Raw genomic sequence first — 24,566 nt, 5'->3', positions numbered from 1 at the left:
GGGACGGAATACGGATGGAGACTCAACTGTCAGGCTGGAGCTGTCTTGAAGGTCAGAGCATTTTATTTAGCAAGAATCAGTGTCATTTGTGGAGATGAAATCTGTTCAGACTTTAATAGGATAAATCACAAGGGATATTCCAGAATAAATCAGAAAGGCTTTTATTTTTTTTTGTTGTTTCCCCAAGTATTCAGTAATTTGAATGAAGATCCAACTTACGGCTTATTAAGCAAATATTAATTCGGTAGTTTTTACGTGTGTGAAGAGTTGTTAATTTTCCTAACACAAAGGTTGAAGGAGAGAGGAAATTTCGTATTATAACGGACACACTCAGGTTTCTCACCAGCTTCTCCTGGAACAATTCCACTAAGCAAAAAATTGTGAACTATGGCCTATACGTTTATTATTAATTCTTGGGACCTGATGAGTTTGGACAGCTTAAAGGTGTTTTGGAGAAAAGTAGAGACCTTCTCCTACTTGTTCTAAATACTAGCTGGTCTTTCTTAGAAGAAAGGAGACCTGTGTCCAGGCAGCAGGTGTTACAAGTTCAATCTGTTGGTTTCAGGCTTAGAAAAGATGCAGCACAGTACGGACTAGTAGTCAACACTTAATTTTAATAAAGGAAGTTAATAAGTTTAATGTCTATATTAAACTATAGATAGAATCTGTGAAAGGGAATTTTTTTTAATTGTATCTAAACTCGTATGTTGTTTCTTGGGTTTGGATTGGTTTTTGGTTTTGTTTTTTTTACGGCCAGTCCCATTGAATATTTTCCATAAAGTGGATGATTCTTGATCCATTTCTTTAGTTTTGGGCTCATTTAGTTTTGTAGTGATGGAGCTAAAACATTATCCTTCTGTTTGCTCACCTCATTTTTGCAGCCATCCCTTCTTGGTTTTGAGGAAGCAGTGAATGAACAGGATTTATCAGAGTCCTGATGTTCAGGTTCCTCAGCCCTCCTACTAGTTCATGTTTTACTTAGGCAAAATGTGACTCTCCAAGGACCATTTGGTTTCTCTCTTCATCAAGGTCAAGCTAAATTCAGTTGCAGGACTTCCCCAGATCCCCATGAGGGTAGGACAGGACTCTGGAGTCTTTGCTGGAGTCAGCAAGAGGAACCTTGATGCAGTGATTTTCAAGAGTATAACTCCAAGTGCTTTATACTTGGGTCTCTGCTTTTGGGTTTTTGTCCTGGGGTGTTTCTTGGGAGGGCAGATTTTATTTCATTTCTTCCCTTTGTTTTCTGCCTCTGGTGTACAACACTTCCCCTTCACTTTCTGGCACTGCATGAACACCAGTTTGAGGACTATGTCTATATTAAGTAAATTAAGCAATCCCCAGCATTTGAACTCAACCTGTAGTAGTTCCTGGCATGATTAAGGCTCAGGCCAGCGGGCACTTAGCATGCCAGAGAGCACCCCAGGCACAGCGATCGGTGATAGAGCTCAGGATCCTGTGCTGTAACACATCCTGCACTGCTCCGCTTTCCCAGTCTGTCTGCCCTGTGTATTTTTATTCTTTGAAGTGCTTGCATTGCCTGTTGACATAAGAAAACAAATCCTCCAGAAAAATAATAACGTCATGCCCTTTTTTTTCAGCCACAGCCCAGCTCATAAGTATTACTTAACCACAGATCCCATCACCGGCTCCATCTACCTCTCCGACACCAACAGCCGACGTATCTATAAAATCAAGTCAACCACATCAGTGAAAGACATTGTGAAGAATGCAGAGGTCTTGGCTGGAACTGGGGATCAGTGCCTCCCGTTCGATGATACCCGCTGCGGAGATGGAGGCAAAGGCACTGATGCTACCCTCACAAATCCCAGGGGTGAGAATAATTCTTCTTCGCAAGCCTTTTTTCAAGGGGTCTATTTGAGAGGGGCTTGTGTAGTCATGCTGGAGTCTACTCTCCTCTCCAATGCAGAAAATACCCTCGGATTTTGCAAGCCTTCCCCAGTCAGCCCACAAACACATCCTAAGTGCTTGCCTCTGGAAATAAGTGGGTCTGTCCCACCCTCAGCCACTTCTTCTTATTGAGGTGGCTGGGGGAATGCCAAACCAGAGGGGTGTAATGATGGACACATGTCCAAAAGGCGATAGAATAAATCCACCTGTCAATTTTATACCCACTTAGCTCCTTAGCTCCTCCTTCTCCTTACAAATAACAGTGTTTGGTCCTTCTCAATCTGGACTGGGTTCACTTATGTTCTGTTCACTGAGTCATTAAAAAAATAAACAGCACTATAAACATTGCTGTATATATAAAGTAGCAACAAAACCAGCATACAGGTCAAATAAGTAAATTGAGGTTTCCACACTGACATTATATATCACAGCATCCAACTTAAATCCTACAGAGAGGTGGATACTAATTTCAGTATGGGAACGGTCTAATTCAGCTCGACTTCACCTGGTTCCCAATTAGCTTACTTAAACATGATAAAAGCACAGTCAAATCAGAATCAAAGCTTCACCCAGCCTTCATGGCTGTGAACTAAATTGTTCAAAACAGGTTTAGCCAAACATATGCAGTCCTGCGTGTAGCCAAGACTTCAGTCTGGCAGTCTCGAGGTAACGAGCTCTGCAGATGGAGGATGTCGCTCCTCCCAGCTGTACACAGCTCCTCAGAAAAAAACACAGAGGGTGTAGAGATGAGGTGGAAGATACGGTTGGCATACGCACTTTGTGCGGTGTTTGTGAAGAGGGGCAAGAAGGATGCCCAGGCAGGAAGATTTCTAGAAATGTGGCATTTTTTCCTGTTGGGGGTTTTCACCCTGGAGAAGAGAAGCTTTGGGGAGACCTTATTGTGGCCTGTCTGTAAAAGGGGCCAATGGGAAAGATAGGACAGGCTTTTTAGCACCGCCTGTCGTGATAGGACAAGCAATGATGGTTTTAAATTAAAAGAGGGGAGATTCAGGAGAGACATGAGGAAGAAAGTTTTTACAATGAAGGTGGTGAGAGCCTGTCCCAGGTTGCCCAGAGAGGTGGTGGATGAACCATCCCTGGAGACATCCCAGGCCAGGCTGGACGGGGCTCTGAGCAACCTGAGCTGGTGAAGATGTCCCTGCTCATGGCAGGGGTGGCACTGGATGAGCTTTGAAGGTCCCTTCAATCCAAACTATTATTTGATTCTTGCCCAGCTGTTAGGATTTAAGGAGTTATTTATACATTCTTAGCTTCAGCATCAATGTGCTGCAGGTTTCCTTTTTCCTTGCATCTGGGAGTGTGAGCTCTCTCCTTCCTCACCACAGCAATTTCCAAGCCTATCCCAAACTTTCTGTAAAGCAACCTCTCAGCAAAACCTGGGGATCCCTTAACAAGTTATTTCACAAAGAGGGGGCAAGATGAAGACAGCTGAGCTGAGCTGTTGTTTCTCTTCTTGGCCAGACTTCTCAGGAAGTTATTTTTCTTGACATAGAGATGACATTATTGTTACCGAATCCAAGAAACCCAAACTGATTTAGTGACCTTTTGTGTCAGCTCATACGAATTTTTTTTGTTGTTACATGCTGGCTGGTTGTTTCCTGGCAGGCTGCAGAAAAATATACCTTGGGAGACCTGTTTTTTTGCCAAAAAGCACTGAAAGCCAAACTGCTACCCTCGTCGTATTCAAAGGGCCCAGCATGGTTTCCAAGCACTCCAGACTCCCATGAGGGCAACTTTATATTGGGATAAAGTATTGCCAGAGGCACAGAAATAGAAAGGGAACAGCTACCTGTGGTCAGGTTGCAGTGGCAAAATTGTCTCACTGAAATAAGAGGACTGAGTGAAAAGAAAATTAAGAGACTTGGGCAGAGAGATTCGGGGGGTCCAGCGGATGAGTCATGAGATCAGGGAACCCAGAAACCTGCAATCCAATTTTCTTCATCATTTTGATGTTCAAACAGTGAAAACAAAACCCAACCCACAACTTTTGTTGAACCTCCGTTCTCCCTTGTACAAAATAAGAAAAATATTATTCATTTCCCTCCATAGGTGAATGTTGCAAGGTTTAGATGACTTAATTTTCTGCTTTTCTATGGGAAACAGAGCTCTGGAGTTCAAAGCTTTCAGCACTGAAATCCTTCTTGTTGGCAATTCAAGCTCTCAGGAGGCCGTTCTTCCATCTCAATCATGTAACGACAAAATGCATGCATTCATTCCTCACAGCTCCGAAATTTCACAAAATAGAAGTAAATTGAGGGTGAAAGAGGAAATGACATGAAGCAAAAATGGCAACAAGAAAATAATAATCCAGAAAGCCCGCACTGCCAATGGAAAGTTCATAAACAGTGTTCCATGATCTGGTTCTAGCCTGAATTTGCAAAGGCTGTTGAGAAAAAAGCTTTGGCAGGTGTGAGTCACTTCTCATTCACCTCAATAAATGATTAACAGTGAAAACTCACACTGATAATGTAATGTCAGCGTTGTTTATACTTTCACAGAGGTTCATCCTACCAGAATAATCCAGCAAATGCTCTTCCCTCACGTGATTGTACTCTGTAATAGTCCAAAATAAAAATAGTTTATTGTATGAGTAACCTGCAGTCCTCAGGCTGCTCACTGTTTCCCTATAGGGGAATAAACACCCATGAGTGATTTGTCAGAGGAAATTAGAAAATGATTCCGTATCTATAGAGATATTAGCTGGCCACGGATGGGCTAATTGCTTCACACAATGTAGGATTTATGTCTTTTTAGGACATCTTTGAACACTTGTTCAAAAACTGTTAAAAAACAAGGTCTTGCCTCCACCCTCATGATGTTTTAATTAGTTGATATTTGCAGCTTGCTGGAAAATATGGAAGGAATACACTCCTGCCAGATGAAAAACTGCAATTTGTGGACTGGAGAATCAGTCATGAGGTGTCAACATCTACCTTAAGGCTCTTGGACCAGTCAAGCATCTGGCCCACAAAGATTTTCAGCTCTGTTCTCAGTGGAAACAAACTGGTACCCTGAAGGTGGTTTGTTCGGTGCGTGTGTCCAAGGTGGGATGAGTCACATTCTGGGAGTGCTGATCCCCTCCTGGGGACAGCAGCCTGAAGGATGAGGTCCCCACCACAGCAAACATTGTTCAGAATGGTTCTCCACAGAATCCCAGAATGTCAGGGATTGGAAGGGACCTGGAAAGCTCATCCAGTGCAATCCCCCCATGGAGCAGGAACACCCAGATGAGGTTACACAGGAAGGTGTCCAGGGGGTTGGAATGTCTGCAGAGAAGGAGACTCCACAACCTCCCTGGGCAGCCTGGGCCAAGCTCTGCCACCCTCACCGAGAAGAAGTTTCTTCTCAAATTTAAGTGGAACCTCCTGCGTTCCAGTTTGTACCCATTACCCCTTGTCCTATCATTGGTTGTCACCGAGAAGAGCCTGGCTCCATCCTCCTGACACTCACCCTTTATATATCTGTAACCATGAATGAGGTCACCCCTCAGTCTCCTCTTCTCCAGCTCCAGAGCCCCAGCTCCCTCAGCCTTTCCTCACACGGGAGATGCTCCACTCCCTTCAGCATCTTGGTGGCTGCGCTGGACTCTCTCCAGCAGTTCCCTGTCCTGCTGGAACTGAGGGGCCAGAACTGGACACAATATCTCCACTTTCTGAGTAGAAGCCTTTTCCTCACAGTTTTGATCACTTCCAGTTCCCATCTCACCTCCCATGAGTTCAGAGCAGATGATTTCCTAGAATCATGGAATCACAGGATGGTTTACATTGGAAGAGACCTTCCAAGCTTGTCCAGTCCAAGCCCTGCCACGAGCAGGAACATCTTCACCGAGATCAGGTTGCTCAGAGCCCCATCCAGCCTGGCCTGGGATGTCTCCAAGGATGGGAGATCTGTATATCCAATCTAAGTATACCCTCTTTTAGTTTAAAACCATTACACCTTCTCCTTTCAATACATTTCTTTGAAGCACCTTCTGAATAGAAGTTCTTGTCTCTCTCGATTGAAGGAGAGAGAACTCCCTTTAGATGATCAGCTTAGACAAGCCATTAGGAGGGATAAAACCCACTCTGGGGATTTGACCTTTCCCTTGTCTTTGGCTTCTCTGATAAAATTAGACTATGGAGACAGAGAACAGGTAGACCAGGTTACAATAGTGGCGACGGTTGTTTGGTCAAGGTATTTACCATAGCTATTAGGAACCTGTCTGATTCTTCCAATTCTTTCACCACAGAGTACAGCAAAGCTTTCAGATGCTGATGAATTTTGATATATCCTTGCAAATTAAAGTGTTACCACTTTCTAATTATCATCTGCTAATAATGATCCTCTTCTACAAGCAACCTAAAGAAAAATTAAAACTCCAGCTTGTCAGAGCTTTTGTTTTCATCTGAGTAGTCACCAGTGGTTCTGCTCAGGAAAATGTTGTGGCAAAGGAATTACCAAGGAGCCTGCAATTAAGAGAGATTGCAGTGACAAGTCTGACACAATAGGAAGAAGGTCTCAGGAGGGACATGGTGGGGAGTGGGCACCTCATTCATTTAGCACCACAAAAACAATGCAAAATGAAGTAATTAATTTGGGGACAGATTGGTTCCTTCACTGTGTCCTGCTGAATGTGTAAACAAAATCTTAGTTGTTCACTAAGTGTTTGTGAGTTCGATGGAAGAAACTCAAACCTCCACAATCTGTTAACATTTTTATTGTCAAATTATAACACAAGAGCCGTTTCAGGGAAGACCAGAGGCTGATTGAACAAAATAACTTGTCTCTTACTGAGGCCAGAAAAGACATGCAGAGAAAGGGGCAATGACAGAGTGATCTTTCCCTGCTAACACTCCATATTGTAGTCATTGACATTTGGGGCACTTTCTGAAGAGGCTGCACCTACACCTGTACTTAGATGCCACCATCAATTGCTCTAGAAACCTCCCTGAACACCTAGTTTTGTCCTTCCAGATATCCTGTGCTAATAATTTCCACAGTTTGTTTAGCTACGGCATGAAAACACATGGTCTTTTCAAGGTCAAAACAGTGTTTTCTGTTCTTCTATCTGTGCCTTTCCTAATCCATTCCTGTCTTCCATCTCCCCCCTTGACCACTGCAGAGCACCAAACTGAAAACTTTTCACAGGATTTCCGAAATCTTTTTTTCCTGTGAACCATTTTACAGGTTGTCATTGCATATGGGTAGTTAGACTTACTCTTTCCCTCATGAATTCCTCTGTATTTATTGACATTGATTTTCATCTGCCATTTTATCACTCAGTCATTCAGCATCCAGCCAGACAAGAAAGCTCCAAATTTGGATTCCTTTAGCACCTATTTTTGTACTTAAAAGGGTTTTTCCCCCCTTTTTTTTTCCCTAAGTAGAGCTACATGTGCAATGTGATAACTTTTAGCGGCTCGTCTTCTAGAACCAAACCACCATGTCCCAGTAGCTATTTGCAGCGGAATGTGGTGCTGTCACCTCCTCATGCTACAAGGTCCTGACATTTCAAGCAAATGTCATCACGTCACAGCTTTCCATCAGCACAACTCACTGGTGTGATGCGCAGGGAGCTACAAGCCCTTGTTTCTTATGGGTTCTCCGCCTATCCAAGAGGAGCCAGCGTCATTTCATAACCGATGTATTTCATATCTCAGAGCTTAAAGCTGGGATCTGCAACACTACCGGGGTAGTGGCAGCAGATGTTGCCTCTCAATAACTGTGAGATTGAACTTCGAGCTGTGTGTTGAAAGTCTTCAATTCCCTTATGTTCCTATGGAAACATGAGAGGAACCTTCTGCCAGAGCAAGACAAGGCCTTTGGCTTTACACATGTAACATGAATTACCCATTTCTGTGCCCGTTCACAGGAGTCACCTCCCAGCACTGGATCTGTGCCATTATCAGAAAGGAAACACGATCTAACCTCTACAATCTGCCACAAAGAACCTGTGAGATGTTTCCTTCCCTCTCCACGGCAGTCATGCATCCAAAGACACTTTGTTGGAAAGCAGAGCTCCTCTCTGCAATTAGATTTGATTCCAAGACAATCAGCTGAAGTCAAGAAGGGATTGGAGCAGTTGCCGTGTGAAGGGCTTGTGCAAATGGGAATTTAGGGCTTTGACAGACTGAAAACTCTGTTACCCTGCAGAGCATCCGGGGAAATGCAAGGCAATTGAGAGTGCTCATCCTCCATGAAAGTGAGATAAGCAGAGAAGTGCCCTGTGATACGAACACATGCACATGCCGTTGCCCTGGAACAGGGTGATAAGTGGTAACTTTACTGTCCTGCTTTAACTTATTCGGGTGTCCAAGCTCTTTGTCTAAGCTGGAATTTGAAATAAAGTTGTGCTCTATCAACTGATCAGAGCCAGGTTGAGAGCCAAAGTGTGTACAGGTTGTTATTACTGTAACTGGTTAATCAGACCAGCCATCAGACCTCAGCACTGAACACCGTGAGTGACTGTCAGCGTATGCTGCTGATAAGTCCAATCCAATACATATGGAACTCACTAAGAGAGCAAATTCTGCCTCATTTAAAATCACATTATCCAGCCTGCCACCCTTCACTGGCTTTTGGCCTGTCACGCAGACTAATGGACAGGCACCCTGAAAAATACTCCTTGCGAACCTAGGAAGGGGTAAGAGGCTCTTGTGCTTGACAAAAGCCAATTAAGATCAACTAAACCTTCTATTATGCCTCTTCCAAAAAAAAAGCACGTTTACCATATCGCTTAAACGGCTCAATTGTGCTCCTGGTTGTCAAGCAAACACAAGCAAACATTAAAGAACTTGGCATTTGGTGGGCAAAATAATAGAGGAGCAGTAACCTTCAACAGCAGATGCCAGTGACAAGTGACATGTGCCAATAGCTTGGACAAGTCATTGAACAGGACACAATGGTGACAGGTCTCATGACAGGTGAAGACAACCTCCAGAAAGACATGGATGCAGTGAGATATTGATGCTTATACCGCCAGATCCCTCTACAGCTTTTGATAAAGTGCTGAGATCCAAATGATGTGTTCTCATTGTATAGCAGGAATAAATGGCCACCACTGCTGTGGCTTCTCCCATAGCGTTCAGATGCGCAACAGGTACCTGCTGCTCCTCTTCAAGGGTCTTGTTCCATGGTCCTGCAAAGATCAGTCCTATCTTGGCATGAATTAAACACAGGTACTGAAATGTAGGACTAGAAGCAATCTGGGGTCATTTAGTCTTGTCATCCATTATCTCAGCAAAGCTGTCATATAATCCCCTCCAAAATTAATGAACTTCATCTTAAAAGGAGCAAGTAATTTTTTTCCTCACTTCCCTAGAGGCCATTCTGAAACCTCACTGCTCTGATGGTCAAATACCCAATCCAGGTCAAAATGATGCCCTTCAGGCAGGGAGATGCTGCGAACAACTAGGGAAATGCTGGTTTTGCCTCCTAGCAAAAATACACAGCTCCCATGCAACTCAGTGATCTGAAACTTCATTTCCCTGAGTCTTAAATTGACTTTGAGTCTAGTTTACAGCCCCACCTGAATCCCGTCCTTTACCTCAGCTCAACGGCAAAGTTTGTTCTTTCTCTCACCCAATTCCTGAGGTTTTCCTGCCATTACTTGCAGGCTAGATTATCTTCTGTGGATTTCTGCTTTGCCACGTATCATCCACCTCCATGGCTTCCAGCCCATGCAATAGCAACAGCCCTGGCTGAAGGCCATGATTTTAATTGCCAAAGCAATCAGGGGCTTAGTCCCTGCTACGTGAAAAACTAGTAGTTTTGATCTGTGAACTGCTGCATCTGTACTTCACAGCAGAGCTCACAGTGGATGGGGACTGAGGGTAAATGTTTCAAACAAGGGGATTTGGCTGTAAAACAGAGTTTTGGAGAAACACAAGATCTGGTAGCTTCTCAGAAACATTCTCCAAGGTTTCTATCCCAAGCAGATTTTCTATCATTTCTGTCACTATGATGACAGCCAAAAAAACATTCTAGTGGGGATTCATCTCACTAATTTAATCCCTCTACAGTATAAATGTTTCCTTTGGAGATACTTGCTGTAATCTCCTTTTATAGTCAATGGGGAGGAAAAGGTGTTTCTAGCAGGATTCGTATAATCTCTTATGGATATCTGCTTTATGAATTGCACCCTAGAAATAAGTATTTCTCTTCACTGATTGGAAAAACTCCATATAGTTGCTTGGATGCACAATGCAAAAGTCTGCTTTTTGCCAAGTGATTGCTGCCCTGCCAGCAAAAGAAACCAAAGAAGAATATCCTAATACCCATATATTCCAAGCAGAATTTTCACTTGCCTAGAAAAGGGTGTTACAGACTTCTACATTCTTTTACTACTCCTTTACGTTCTTTTAGTGTCTCAAATATCATGCTGTGCAGCATTCTGCCACCATAGAGTATGGATGAGATGGATGACTCTATTAGTATCTGTAGAGTTATTTTTAATCTGTACTAGCATAAAAGAGAGGTGAATGGGGCCCTTAACTTCTTATTACTGCCTTAGTCATGGGCTTTCTCTGTGACCTTGTGAAAACTGCTTTATCTGGTTTTTTTCCCAATATGTAAAATTAGGATGATCACACTCACAGACTGTGAGGTCTAATTAGTAAGTGTAAAGCACTATGAAATCCTCTGATGGAAGATGCAGAGTATAGCTAGCCTGGCATAAAGAGGATTAAAGGGAGCTGTGCTAACATAATGAATACTTGAGAAATTATGTTTAGGGGGAAGCAAAATGGCACGTATCTGACAGTGAGGAAACAAGAATCAGCCGTCTATAATTATTGTCGGCTTATGTCAAATCCACTGACAGGAGTATGTCTACAAAAGACGTTTGGACAATGAAATGAATCCCCTAGCAGAGTTCAGAAACAGGTAAAATGCTATAGATTAGTAGGATGATCCTAGGAAAATCCCTTCTGAATTACCCATCCGGAATTTGGTTGACCTGATGGATCTTCCGCAGCCTTTTTCATTGATGCTTCTGAAAGATCCACCAGTGCAACATTTTCATGTGCATGGTTTAATATTCATACCATGAGCAGTAACACCGTGTTTCTGAACATGCAAGACACGTAGTTATTAGAAAATATTTTCCTTTCAGCAGTTCATGGAATGCCATGCCCTTTTCCAGAATGGAGCAGGGGTTTCTAAATTACTTCATGTACCAGTTGGAAGTGCCTTCTGTGGAATGGTGCCAGTTCAAAGCTCCTAATAACCAGGACTCCCACGTATCCAACCCTCATCTCATCCCTTTTGAATGCTATAGAATATATTGCTCCTAAACAAACCAGTGGTCTAAGTTTTCCATGAACCAGGCACTGTCTTCTATTCATCTCATAACTGTCATGTCACTGCTACCTTCTGACCATCTGGCTTTTTCTCCTCCCCAGGCATCACCGTGGATAAGTTTGGGCTGATTTACTTTGTGGATGGCACTATGATCAGGCGGATTGATCAGAATGGGATCATCTCAACTGTGTTGGGTTCCAATGACTTGACTTCTGCTCGGCCTCTCAGCTGTGACTCTGTCATGGACATTTCTCAGGTAAGACAGTGTTTTGGTTTGGTTTCTACAGAATAGGAGCCTGTGCCTTCACCCTACCTGCATGTCTGTGTGCCTCCCCGGGTTTGACAAGGAGGTAAGGGCTCCAGGACAATTACATCTCTACATATTTTATGGTATGAAAATGACTGAGTCAAAAGGAAAGATCCTATAAAAACTGAAGGAAAAATCTAACTGACCTAACTCAGGAATGGAGAGGGAGATTTTAGAGACGTCCCCATCACAGAAGAGGCTCCTTTCAGAGCTCCCAATATACTAGGAGACACAGATTCCTGGGAAGGCAGGTTTCATTAGGCTCTTTTATCAATAAACTAATTGCTTTAAACTAGAAAGACCAGGCAGCAGAACTCATTTTAGTAGGACTATATAGAATCATAGAATCATTTCAGTTGGAAGAGACCCTCAGGACAATCAAGTCCAACCATAACCTAACTGTAGCACTAAACCATGTCCCTAAGAACCTCGTCTAAATGCCTTTTAAACAATATGCCATGCTCTGTTATAAAAACTTGGCTATCCATGAGGATTTTTCTTTGTTTCCCCCATCCTAATTTGGCCCAGCACCATTTTAGACCTGAATCAAATTAACATCTAGGAAATGCTGATTGGAGGCTGTGGTGCCAAAATTAGCAACAGCGGGAAAACAAGAATCTTGAATCGCATCAGATTGCAAATTGGTTGCAGCTACCATCACGCTGGGCTTTTAAGTTCTGCTGCTTAAAGGTGGAGAGAAGCAAAAAAGAAAAGATAAAGAGAAATCTCAGTTTGATGATTGCTTTGCTTCTGGATGGCACAGAAGAGGAATCTGTGACAGCCCAGCACTCAATTTTGCAGGGCACTGGCCAACCTGTCAGATTGTGCCAGGTTACGGACAGTGTCCTCTGAAACCTTCGTGCCCCTTGTTTTTTGTCTGGCTACAGGAACGTTGCCCTCGCCCATGAAAATATAGATCATAGCTGGAGGGCTAAGTACTGTTATTCAGCCATGATGGATATCAATGGGGTTTCCTTTTTGTAACTACCCAGATAATTTCCATGCTCCATATAAAATCTGTTCTTGTTTTTTCCCTCTAATTTGAGAAGATTATTTGCTTCTTTGCAACTGGTTCCCACTGTCCGCAATTCATGAACAAGCTAAAATTATGAGTTTAAAAGCTATCATGCCTTCTGTAGAAGCAAATTCTGCTGGTTAAAGGCCATCTTGTAGTATGTTTCTCATCTTACAGGCTTAGTTTTTTTTTAATTTAACTGAATTTCAGGGGCAGTTACCACAAGACCATTGTGTATTTAGGCTTTAAAAATTATTTTCTTTCAGGTTATGTGGCTTATATTCTTAAACACTTCTGAGGTGACCTAAAATCTATCAGCTGAAGACTTTAATTCTCTTCATAAAATGACAAGAGCTATTTTTAGATTAACCTGTACTGTGATGGGCAGATTAACCACTACTATTCTGGACAAATGCACTGAAGACAAGTTTAATTAAACAAAAGCAGCCAAGCTGAACCAGGCAAAACAACCCTCAGCTTGGGAAGTAGCTTTTCTTCATTTACAGTGGCTAGAAGGGTCTTTTCTGTCAGGTCCCTGAGGCTCCTTGGGACATGAAGACATTAAATATTTAGCTGCAGATGTTGACAAGGAATGGTTTTTAAGAAATTGAAAATTCCCTAGTCAGTTCAGAATAAACTCTGCTCTTGATGCTAACTCAAGGCCGCAGAGCTTAAAGACCACTGGAAGGGATGGAGGCATGCATTATTAAAGGGAAAACCACAGGCTATAATGTTTTACCACGGGAAGGGTTAAAATAGGCCAGGAGCTGAGAAAAGGAAAGCAATTTCACAAAGAGAGAGCTCAGCACACTGCTTAGCCATGAAAACGAGCTTCACAAGCCCAGCCATTAAAAGGCACAATGAACTAAATACCTTGCATCTGACACTCCTCAAAAAAATACGTTGAAAAGGGATTTAAACATGAACAGAAGCATCAATTCATGGAGTGAATTTAGAGGCTGTCACATGCAGGGACAGAAGTTGGACGCAATGATCCTTGTGGGTCCCTTCCAACTCAGGACATTCCATGATCAAAAATAGAGCATGGCTGTGGCTTAGTTGGTCAACTATAGGCTTTAAAAATATGAATCTCCTGTGTGCCTCTAGATCCTACCTGGTTTCTTCTTCTTCTTGGTTTTAAATAAAACCACAGTGAGATATGAGGGTGTGGGGAGAATGGCACAAAGTGACCAGCTTCTCATTTCACCATTAGATACCAAGTCTATTCGTTCTAACGTTGAGTTGCCTGATTGACAGAAAGGGAATATACAACCAGAATAGCTATTATTTTCAACTAGTTGAAAAATCTCTTTAAAATCTTGGCTGGAGGTGACCATGAGCATCCTCCACAGTTATTCGTTTCATGTCACCCTCCACACCTCTACTATAGGGAAGGTGCAACATTATGAAAGCATTTAAGCATTGGTTGGTTCCCATCAGCACAACGTCAACTTGATGTATATGTATATACATATATAAACCTGTCATAAAATAAAATAATAAAAAAAATGCACACCTTACAGTTCTTCATTAAAAAAATAAATAAATTACTCTGAATTCTATTGGTAAAGTTTTCTTAGGTTTGGCAACTAAAAGAGCAGACTCACTTGAAAAGACAGTGTATTGCAGAAGTAGAGCTAGAAATTTAGACATTTGACTGACTTATGGTGTTACCAGTCACTTTTTCAATTTATTTGTGTATACAGATTAGCACTGTAGAACTGTGATGTGTCTCTATTATTCGAACACCTGCTTCCATTATGCTCAAAAAAAAGTGAAAACCACTGTGAGGACACAACTATTTTATGAACTGAATTTCCTGAATGTCCTATGAATTGCTATTTTGCATTTTTTGCAGCATCAAGCACAAAATAGATGGTGATAACTTGGACGTACACACATGCTGACACAGCTGCCAGTTTTGTGTCTGTTCCTCATTGCTATTTACCCAGAAGAGTTGGGCCACTTGTCTGGAAAATCCTTTTGTAAAAGGATCATTGTTTTGTTTCAGTGATTTCACAGCATTGCACATAACAAAATTCCCAGTCCTGGGGATCAGGTCCAGATTCTATCAATTCGAAGAGCATAGAAGGGTTTGGAGAGGGGAAATCCCACTTGAATCCTTGTGTCTTCTTGTTTACTCCTGCATTCCCTGGGCATTGATGGCCCTTCCCATAGCCTCTGGCAATGAGGTGAAGACCCAGAGAGAAGCTGTCAGAGCAAGAGCTGAGAAGGGTCTATCTCTGCCCGTCACCCTGCTCCCAGCACTGCAACAATGAGAAGTGTGTGTGTAACTGTGTGTGTCCCTTGTGTGACCAGGAGCTGAGCCCCCTCACCACCACCAGAGTCATGTCCTCTATGGCCACCATATCATGCAGTAGTAATTAGTTGTGCTTAGAATCACCGAATAGTTTGCGTTGGAAGGGACCTCCAAAGCTCATCCAGTGCCACCTCTGCCATGAGCAGGGACATCTTCACCAGCTCAGGTTGCTCAGAGCCCCATCCAGCCTGGCCTGGGATGTCTCCAGAGATGGTTCATCCACCACCTCTCTGGCCAACCTGGGACATTGTTTCACCACCCTCATCCTAAAACATTTCCTCCTCATGTCTCACCTGTGTCTCCCCTCCTTTAGTTTAAAACCATCACCCCTTGTCCTATCGCAACAGGCCCTGGTCAAAAGTCTGTCCTCATCTTTCTTGTTGGCCCTTTTAAAGTACAGAAAGGCCGCACTAAGGTCTCCCCAGAGCTTCCCTTCTCCAGCTGAACACCCCAACTCTCTCAGCCTGTCCTCCCAGCAGAGCTGTTCCGGCCTTGCATAATTTCTGGGGCTCCTCTGGCCCCTCTCCAGCAGGTCCATGTGTGTCCTGTGCTGAGGACCCAGAGCTGGACCAGCACTGCAGGGGGGTCTCACCAAAGTGGAGCAGAAGGCCAGGCTTCTTTTACCCTTTCTCCCTTTAATCCATGTTGAAACATCATCATGGCAATTGATTTATAGGAATCATACAGAGAAAAAAGATATTGCTATAACAATTTCCTTGTGTTTTTTTACCGTTAAGGTTCGTCTCGAATGGCCTACAGATCTGGCAGTCAATCCGATGGATAATTCGCTGTACGTGCTGGACAACAACGTTGTGTTACAGATTTCTGAGAACCACCAAGTGCGCATCGTGGCAGGGAGGCCCATGCATTGCCAGGTGCCAGGCATGGATCATTTTCTCCTTAGCAAGGTGGCAATCCACGCCACCCTGGAGTCTGCCACTGCCCTGGCTGTCTCACACAACGGGATCCTCTATATTGCTGAGACCGATGAGAAGAAGATCAACCGCATCAGGCAGGTCACCACCAATGGAGAGATTTCTCTCGTTGCTGGTGCGCCAAGCAGCTGTGACTGCAAGAACGATGTGAACTGCGACTGCTTCTCGGGCGACGATGGCTACGCCAAGGATGCCAAACTCAATGCGCCATCCTCCCTTGCTGTGTGTGCAGATGGGGAGCTGTACGTCGCTGATCTTGGAAATATCCGAATCCGCTTTATTCGGAAAAACAAACCATTCCTCAACACACAAAACCTCTATGAGTTGTCCTCACCCATAGACCAGGAGCTCTACTTGTTTGACACCAGTGGTAAGCACCTTTATACTCAGAGCCTTACCACCGGAGATTATCTTTACAATTTTACTTATTCTGGAGATGGAGATATAACCCTGATCACTGACAATAATGGCAATTTAGTAAATATCCGAAGAGATTCCACAGGGATGCCCCTCTGGCTGGTGGTGCCCGATGGCCAAGTCTACTGGGTGACAATTGGTACCAACAGCGCACTCAAGAGCGTAACAACGCAGGGGCATGAAGTGGCCATGATGACGTATCACGGCAACTCCGGTCTCTTGGCCACCAAAAGCAATGAAAATGGTTGGACAACGTTTTATGAGTAAGTATATTATGAATATTGTGCTGCTGATTTCATCCTGTGTTCCCTGAACCATGCAAGGTTGATAGAATTGAATTCCCTGGAGAGAATTATTGTCCAAATAAAATGACCAGAGCAGAGAACATTTGATCTCACACAAACACTTCATACTAGAAGTAAAGGTGTTAGTGTTTGAATAAACTCTATCAAGTCAGGAGTCAGAGTTTCTACTGAGTTTTTCTAAGTCCGCCAAATAATTTGGACACCTGGTTCTCTTTAACTATGGTAGGAACTGGTGATTTATGCCACACATCAGATAATTTTCCTTGGCTTTGAAAGCCTTGGAAGTGTCAAAGTTCCATCAGATCCATTTTCGCAGCTTTTCAGCTACTTCCTATGTCGCAGTGTCTTTTCTGAGCTTGTTTGAAGTGGCTGATGTAGAATGACACCTGGTAATGACTAATGACAGCTTGCTCAGAAAACGATTCTGTAATAAATGGACTGCTTTCTTGGTTTCTGTTGTTGTAATTGGCCTCACTGAGCTTTAAAAATCGTCTCAGCGCTGTTCAAGACCATCCCTGTCCCAAAGAGTGTTTGAGCTGAGAGAAGACAGAATGCATTGAAAAACCCAGGGATGGCAGTGACTTGAAGATTTGTACTTCTTTTTTGTATTAATGTCAGCAATTCCCTGCTTATAAATACCATCAAGACAACACACTTCTGATATCAAATAGGAAAAAGATAGATAACTGAATGAAGGGCATCCTGAAGGACGGCCTGGAAATTAATCCTGCTGTTGAGAACCCTCTCCCCTCCCTAGTTTCATTTTGATTTTCAAGTCTAACCTCTTTGAAATGCTCCTGCTAGTGCATAATTTCCCATATGGTTTGAATGGTTACATGAAAGTGTTCAGCTGCCATAATAATAGACCCATTGTAAGAGTCCAATTTGGCTAGAATAGACAGTTCCCAAGATTACAAAGAAAAAAGAATGTTTTTTAAAAAATAGAAAGAGACTCTGGGAAGCAAAGCTGGCTAAACCCACATATCCGTGTGTTCAACATGCAGTTGCTTTGCTTCTTTCTTTCAAATGTTCCAGGCCTGGTTTCAAATTTCTTTGCTTGATACTCGCTATTACTACTCCTGCCTAAAAAAGAACTGATGGAAACTCTGTGATGAAGCTTTTGAAAGGTTATTTGCATTCCATCAATGTTCTGCTTGCAATAACTGTGGCAATATTCCTCAGTCAATCAACGCTAATACCCTTCCATCTCTTACATTGAATTTGCTTGAGGGAAGCTCTAGGGAGGAACGATGGGATGTTTTTCTCTACAGGACTGGAAGCCTGTGATATCGTCAGAACCATCATGCTAAATCAAGGGGGTATTTTCTTTTTGCAAAGAACCTAAGAGTTCCCGTGCTTGAAAACAGATGTAGCCATGGACAGTGAAGAAAACTAAACATTACAGCTAATAATGGTCAGATTTATACCTCAAACATATTCTTTTATTTAAAAGTGTGAGTGAAAATATAAAGGAGATAAAATGAGACAGAAGCTAAAATCTAACTTACTCTGTGGATATATTTATAACAGCAATCCATTATTTCTTGCTATCCAACAAAATAGAGCATTTGTGAAAGCCATCATCGTTCTGGTCCTTTTATGCACTTCAGAAGAGTCATAAGAAAGCTTTTTAGAGCTAAATGGAAGACAGTATTCTCCAGCGGTTAGACTATGGAAATCTTGACTAGAGCAAGTCAGCACTCTATGATAGCACAACATCACTGAAAATAGAATTGGGAATGTGTCTTCAGAGATATCTCATCCAAACCTGTGATTAGTTATCTCTATTTAGCTGTTCCTGACAGATTCTGATGCAACTTTATACAACTACAGCGTAAAAGTCTATATCTGAGTTGGTTACCTCAGCCTCCCTTGATAGGCAATGGAGAGAAACAGGCACTTTCAAGGTGAGTTTCTTGTGAGTTATGTCAGCTTTAGGATGAGATGAGACAAGATGTATTCTCAAAGTTTCCTTCTGTAAAGGTAGTCCAGAATGATTGGCTCAGATACAGATGTTTGCCTTGCAGAGGTCTGCAAGTTGATCAGATGAATCCTATCAAAGTCATAGTTATTCATAAATATTGCCAGTGATAACTATTTAACTATTATCTAACTATTTATCTCAGTGTTATTGTTAGAAAGCTGGTTCATAGGCTCAGTCTAAATCTTCCTTGATGAATCAGAGACTGCCACACTTCATCCTATCCTATCCTATCCTATCCTATCCTATCCTATCCTATCCTATCCTATCCTATCCTATCCTATCCTATCCTATCCATCTTGTCCTGTCTGATCCTGTCCTAACTCATCCAGTGGGGACTTAGGAAGCAGTTCAGTCTGCTTTTCTTCTCAGCTGTGAAAAGTCCATATCAAATGGCTCAAGAAATGTCTCTGTGATAGGTCTCAAAAGATAATCCGCAATACAACCCAATTAACCTTTCAGGTGAATTGGCAGGGGTTGATTCTACCAAGGTTTTGCATCCATGATCTGAAAAAAAAATAATCAGAAATAATAAAATGAGAAGATTAATGAAGGTAAGATACTTAGATTGCTTGATAAAGTAGGTTTCATTTAAAAAAAATACATTCAGTCTAATGCCAGGGTGCACATATAATTCCATGGCAAGTCTGTCTAACTTGTTGCTTGGACAGGCAAACAAAATTAACACATTTACACGTCCCTGTCTACTTGTAGTGGGTAGTAGGAAGGTAATTTTATCTCTCTACACCATTCATGAGACTAATACTGCCAGTTCTCATCTTTGCAGTTTATGAAGGACAGTGAAAATTGAAAGCTGTGCAGAAAAACACTACAAAAATGCATTTGTGGGGAGAAAGTGCTTTATGCTGGAAAGCTAAGAAGACATGCTCTGTTTATCTTAACATGAAGAAGTCTGGGAAGTGTCTAGATCACACCACCTACAGAGAGACTCTTATCTAGTAGAGAAAGGCTTGAGAAGGGTAAGGGGCTGGAAATCAAAGCTGGAGACATTCAAGTTGACAAAAAGGCGTGACTATAGTGACCAACCATGAGAATCATTGTATTCTTTATTTCTTGATATCTTAGATCATTACTCAGGATACCTTTTAGAAGTTATATTCTTACCAGATTTGCCTGAATCAAACACAAACTGCAGGGATCAGTGCAAGCATATCAGGATGAAATCTAAGTTCTTTGATATCCAGGAAGCCAAAGAAAATGGCATAAACCAAATCAGTGTTCAATACCTTCAGGTTATTGGTTTCTGTATCAGAACATCAGGAAATTTACACTGGGGAAGTTTAAGTGTTTTAGAGAAATCCTGTGATCCTGAGCAGCTGGAAGGTGTTCTGAGTAGTTTTCAGTCCCAGCTGAGGGGGAAGGTGAGGCTCATATTTCTGTTTCACTTGTGGCCAAGGAAATAAAGACGTCAAATCTGACTCTGAGGAAAAGCTTCATGTTTCTTACAGCACATAATAGTTGTTTATGGGCCAAGGCAGGCTGGACACAACTGTTTAAAAAGTTAAAGAGTAAACGTAAATCCAGCTGGCAAGTTGACACTGCACCAGTGGGCCCATGAAGAACATCTTTATAAGATTTACCTTTACCTGACTGTCTACAGAGGACCATAACCAGACACCCAGCGTGAAAGAGCAATGGTGTAGCAAGAGTGCAAATACTATGTTTGTACATGTCCAGCATATCTGGTTCTCCTTCAGTTGTTGCTCTTACCAGGACATTTCTCAGCCTTTATCATAAGGCTGCAAAGAGCTGTGACATATAGCCCCACACGACAAGAAAGGCCTTGAAGTGCTGGAGCGAGTTGAGAGAAGGGAATGGAGCTGGGGAAGGGGCTGGAGCACAAGTGTGATGGGAGCGGCTGAGGGACCTGGGGGGTTCAGCTGGAGAACAGGAGCTGAGGGGAGACCTTCTGATCTCTGAACTGCCTGAAAGGAGCTTGGAGCCAGGGGGGGTCGGGCTCTGCTCCCCAGGAACAAGCGCCAGGACCAGAGGAAACGGCCTCAAGTTGCACCAGGGGAGGTTGAGGTTGGATCTGGGGACAATTTCTTCCTGGAAAGGGCTGTTGGGCATTGGAACAGGCTGCCCAGGGCAGCAGTGGAGTCACCATCCCTGGAGGGGTTTAAAAGACACATAGATGACATTCTTAGGGACATGAGTTAGTGAGAGTGTTGGGTTAACGGTTTGACTCTATGATCTTGAGGGTCTTTTCCAATCAAAATGATTCTGTGATTCTGTATGGGCTTGTTGGTGTGACTCTGGAGGTGGGATGCATTAATGCAGACCTGGAGGTCTATCTTCAGGGAATCCAGGTCCTGCAAGGGTTCAGGCTGGGCTGGCACATCGTCCCTTAATCTCTGTAGGGGAAGGACCCAAGTGCCTTCTTCGGGTGGTGGCAGACTGGCCCACAGCACTTACAGCTCTTCCTTTTGCACATACTACCCCAAAGTCTTTTATAACAATCGTGCTTCATTGGGTTCAGCGCTGAGTAAAGTTCAGTATATAACGCTGTGCAGTTTACCTTTCTTTTAAGAGTAAAACTTAACTCCCTGCAGTAATTAGTCTGTCCCCAAAGGCCTATCTAGGACTTCTTTGAGGGTTTTAGCATTATATAGATCTTCATTGCCTCTGCAGAGGGCTTGACATTCGCTGTTAATTAATGCAATGCAGCTCAGCTTGTCCAGTAACTGGATTAAAGACTTGCCTTCCTGTTGAACCTGTGACAGTGATAATCAGCAGCGAAGGAGGTTGATGTGGAAACTCTGCCAGGGGAACAGCTTCTTCTTGTTCAGCTCCTCAAGTCAAAGACAAAGGATGCTGTGTGGCTGCTTGTTTCCTTGTTGTTGCTGCTTTTTTACTTGATGTGAAAGTTCGCTACCAGACTTTACAAAGATTCTTAGCAGTTGCGCTTTATCTACTTCAGAATCCGGAAATTCTGGTTAATGTATTTGTTTAAATCAAGAATACGGCAATCATCTTGATTAGCTCATTGAGATGATATCACTGTACTTTAATTCAATTTCCCTCTGAGCCAAAGTCAAACCTTCTATGCATTATTTAGCCCAGATGAGGCTCTTTTGCTTAGGTCCTTTGTCTGCCCAATTAGTTTCGAAGGTCACCTCCTCCCATACAAAATGAAATACTTACACATCGCTTCAGCCAAGCCCTGAAATTCAAAACCTTTTCATGGACTGCCCAAGAAATGGCTCACAGCTGCCTGGAGGGTGAAGGGTACCAGATCTTCAGATAGGTGGTAAAGGGAGCTTTGACCTGTAACATAAGATGCCGTTTTGCGGAGAACGGAACTCTGCCAAACCTCACACACCGTAATGGGTGGAAGGCAGGAGCCAGCTGGACTGAGCATGCAGGAGAACCTTGGCTGGCTTCCCAAGAACCTCCAGGACTCAGCAGAGGTCCCACCCCAGTACCAGCAGTGTTTGGTGCTCCAGCCAATGCCCTGGTGTGGGTGACTGTGGTACCAGAACTGAGCATCGCGGTCAGCATCTGCCCCATAGTGAGATGCACACTCAGTCTGCCTTGCACTTGGTGTAAAGGCTTTGAAGTTTTTCCTCTCTTAGTCAAAACCAGAGATAAATGACACTTCCATTTAGAGGAGCGGTGACCTCTTGACTCAGAGAAAAACTAGCTTACTGCGTTATCATAATAGTTTGGGTTGGAAGGGACCTCCAAAGCTCATCCAGTGCCACTCCTGCCATGAGCAGGGACATCTTCACCAGCTCAGGTTGCTCAGAGCCCCGTCCAGCCTGGCCTGGGATGTCTCCAGGGATGGTTCATCCACCACCTCTCTGGCCAACCTGGGACAGGCTCTCACCACCCTCAGTGTAAAAAATTTCTTCCTCATGTCTGGCCTGAATCTCCCCTCCTTGAGCTTAAAACCATTATCCCTTGTCGTCTCACAACAGGATTAATAACATCCCTTTATCATCTGAAGTCTTAGGTCATGCATTGACTATTATGGTATTTGGTGGCATTCTTGGTTTTCAGTAGTTCAGGGGAGCAGACTGGAGTGCGATAAACACTTTTGACTTTTGCTCTCCCTCCTGTTTCCGTAAGATTTCTTTGCTCCACAATTTATTCATGATGAAATAATTAGATTCTCATAATTGTACCTCTGAAGAAGTTACAGTGATACTCCAGTAAGTCCCATGATAAAACAGTATTTCTCCAGTACTCTCAGTTGTGAGGCCAAATTTTGAGATATTGGCCTGGCCTAAAATCAATGTGTGCTATCAGGTTTTAGTTGAGAATGAAGGGAATTATGAGAAGATAAAAGCTAGAGAGAGAGAGAGAGATCTTCCTCTTATTCGGGCCGTCCAAAAATTCTGCAGACAGGGCCTGCAACTTGTGTCATTAGGGAGAGGACTTGCCCTCATACATATTTGAGTAGCATCAGTTTGTCTGCTATAGATTTCTTTTTAATGCCCTGTTTAATGCTGTTTGGAAAATAAAGACGAGGCGAGCTTGTTCAGAGGCAGCGGGTGCACGTCTGTGTAATCGCACGCAGAATATACTTTGCAAAGTACATTAGGACATTTTGGCACTAAATGCAATATTATTATAGTGATTCTTTTCCAATCTATTTGACTTGTAGTTTTAAAAGGTTGATGAAATATGAAAAAGCTAAAATGAGGAAACCCAGAGACTCAGGCAAGGAATTGATTTTTGAATAGACGGTACTTAGGATGCTCTTTTTAATTCCCAAGGCCCAGGTCTCTACACAATGGTAATGTGATAAATGAAAGCTCTGAATGTTTACAAGCTAACAATTAGGCCTCATAAGCACCAAATACCGTTTTAATTCTGTGCATTGAACCTTGGCTAAATACGCTTCCAATTGGGAATGGATGGCAACGGCTTCCCTCACTGGCCTAATAATTGTGGCTGTAATTGGAAGTGCTGGGGCGGTGCGGCAGGTTGGGATGGGAGGCAGCAGCTGCGTTAGCAGGTGATGAATTCATTGCTCGGAGTGGCGGCTGTGTGCGCTCCCATGTTTCGGTATTTCCTTAATTCTGGTGCTTTTGGAGCATTTGGAGAATGCGGGAGTCTCGAGCTGTGATGAAAACTGGCCCACGCCTAAATCCCAGGACTGTGGGAACAGGTCTAGGCAGCTTAGCTGCAAAATGAGGTGACTAGGAGAGATTTATCTTCCTGCAAATACCAGGGCACACCTGCGGCTACATAAGAGCCAGTTGCTTAGCCTTCCTGCGCAGGCTGAAGATGTGCCCTATAAATGCCTTTATAGGGCTGAAAGCAGAGGTAGAAGGAACTAAGTAATTTACTCGCTAAACATATTATCTGTTTGGGATGCTCAAGCCTTCGAGCTGATGCATCCTGGGACACTGTGGGTATGTGATAGAAGATATCAGGGATGTGCTGTGTGATCTGAGTCAAGGGAAAATAAGAAATTTTACTGGAGCTAGTTGAGAGAAGGGAACGGAGCTGGGGAAGGGGCTGGAGCACAAGTGTGATGGGAGCGGCTGAGGGACCTGAGGGGTTCAGCTGGAGAACAGGAGCTGAGGGGAGACCTTCTGATCTCTGAACTGCCTGAAAGGAGCTTGGAGCCAGGGGGGTCGGGCTCTGCTCCCCAGGAACAAGTGACAGGATCAGAGGAAACGGCCTCAAGTTGCACCAGGGGAGGTTGAGGTTGGATCTTGGGAACAATTTCTTCCCGGAAAGGGCTGTCAGGCATTGGAACAGGCTGCCCAGGGCAGTGCTGGAGTCACCATCCCTGGAGGGGTTGAACAGACATTTAGATGAGTTTCTTAGGGACATGGTTTAGTGCTAAAGTTTGGTTAGGTTATGGTTGGACTCAATGATCCTGAGGGTCTCGTCCAACTGAAATGATTCTGTGAATGATTCTATGAATAATTTCTCTGTTCAAAGGAGAGACTGAATCATGTCCCCTGTGTCCTGTCTCAGCAGAACGGGTAATGATGTGATCACCTGTGATGTTTTCCATTTCAGACTCACCTACAGTTTTAGGAGGAGCTGTGCAGATGACTGTGCAGAAAGCACAAGCAAACCTCATACCTCAGTGCG

At 43.3% G+C, this 24,566-nt stretch overlaps 1 protein-coding gene across 16 annotated transcripts in view; it reads left to right on the top strand.

Annotated features, from left to right (window-relative positions):
• Nucleotides 1-24,566, top strand: part of TENM4 (teneurin transmembrane protein 4) — a 1,656,871-nt gene that overhangs the window by 1,598,924 nt on the left and 33,381 nt on the right. For all 16 annotated transcript variants that reach the window (XM_065029145.1, XM_065029736.1, XM_065029665.1 and 13 more), the window contains 3 exons: nt 1,599-1,831; nt 11,310-11,464; nt 15,588-16,465. In XM_065029145.1, coding sequence (XP_064885217.1) covers nt 1,599-1,831; nt 11,310-11,464; nt 15,588-16,465 — 1,266 coding nt within the window. The remainder of the gene's footprint in view (nt 1-1,598; nt 1,832-11,309; nt 11,465-15,587; nt 16,466-24,566) is intronic.

This window comes from Columba livia, chromosome 1 (assembly GCF_036013475.1).
Source record: "Columba livia isolate bColLiv1 breed racing homer chromosome 1, bColLiv1.pat.W.v2, whole genome shotgun sequence".
Taxonomy (NCBI): Eukaryota; Metazoa; Chordata; class Aves; order Columbiformes; family Columbidae; genus Columba; species Columba livia.
The sequence above is the reverse complement of the archived record's forward strand: the minus strand, read 5'-3'. Positions and strand labels throughout refer to the sequence as shown.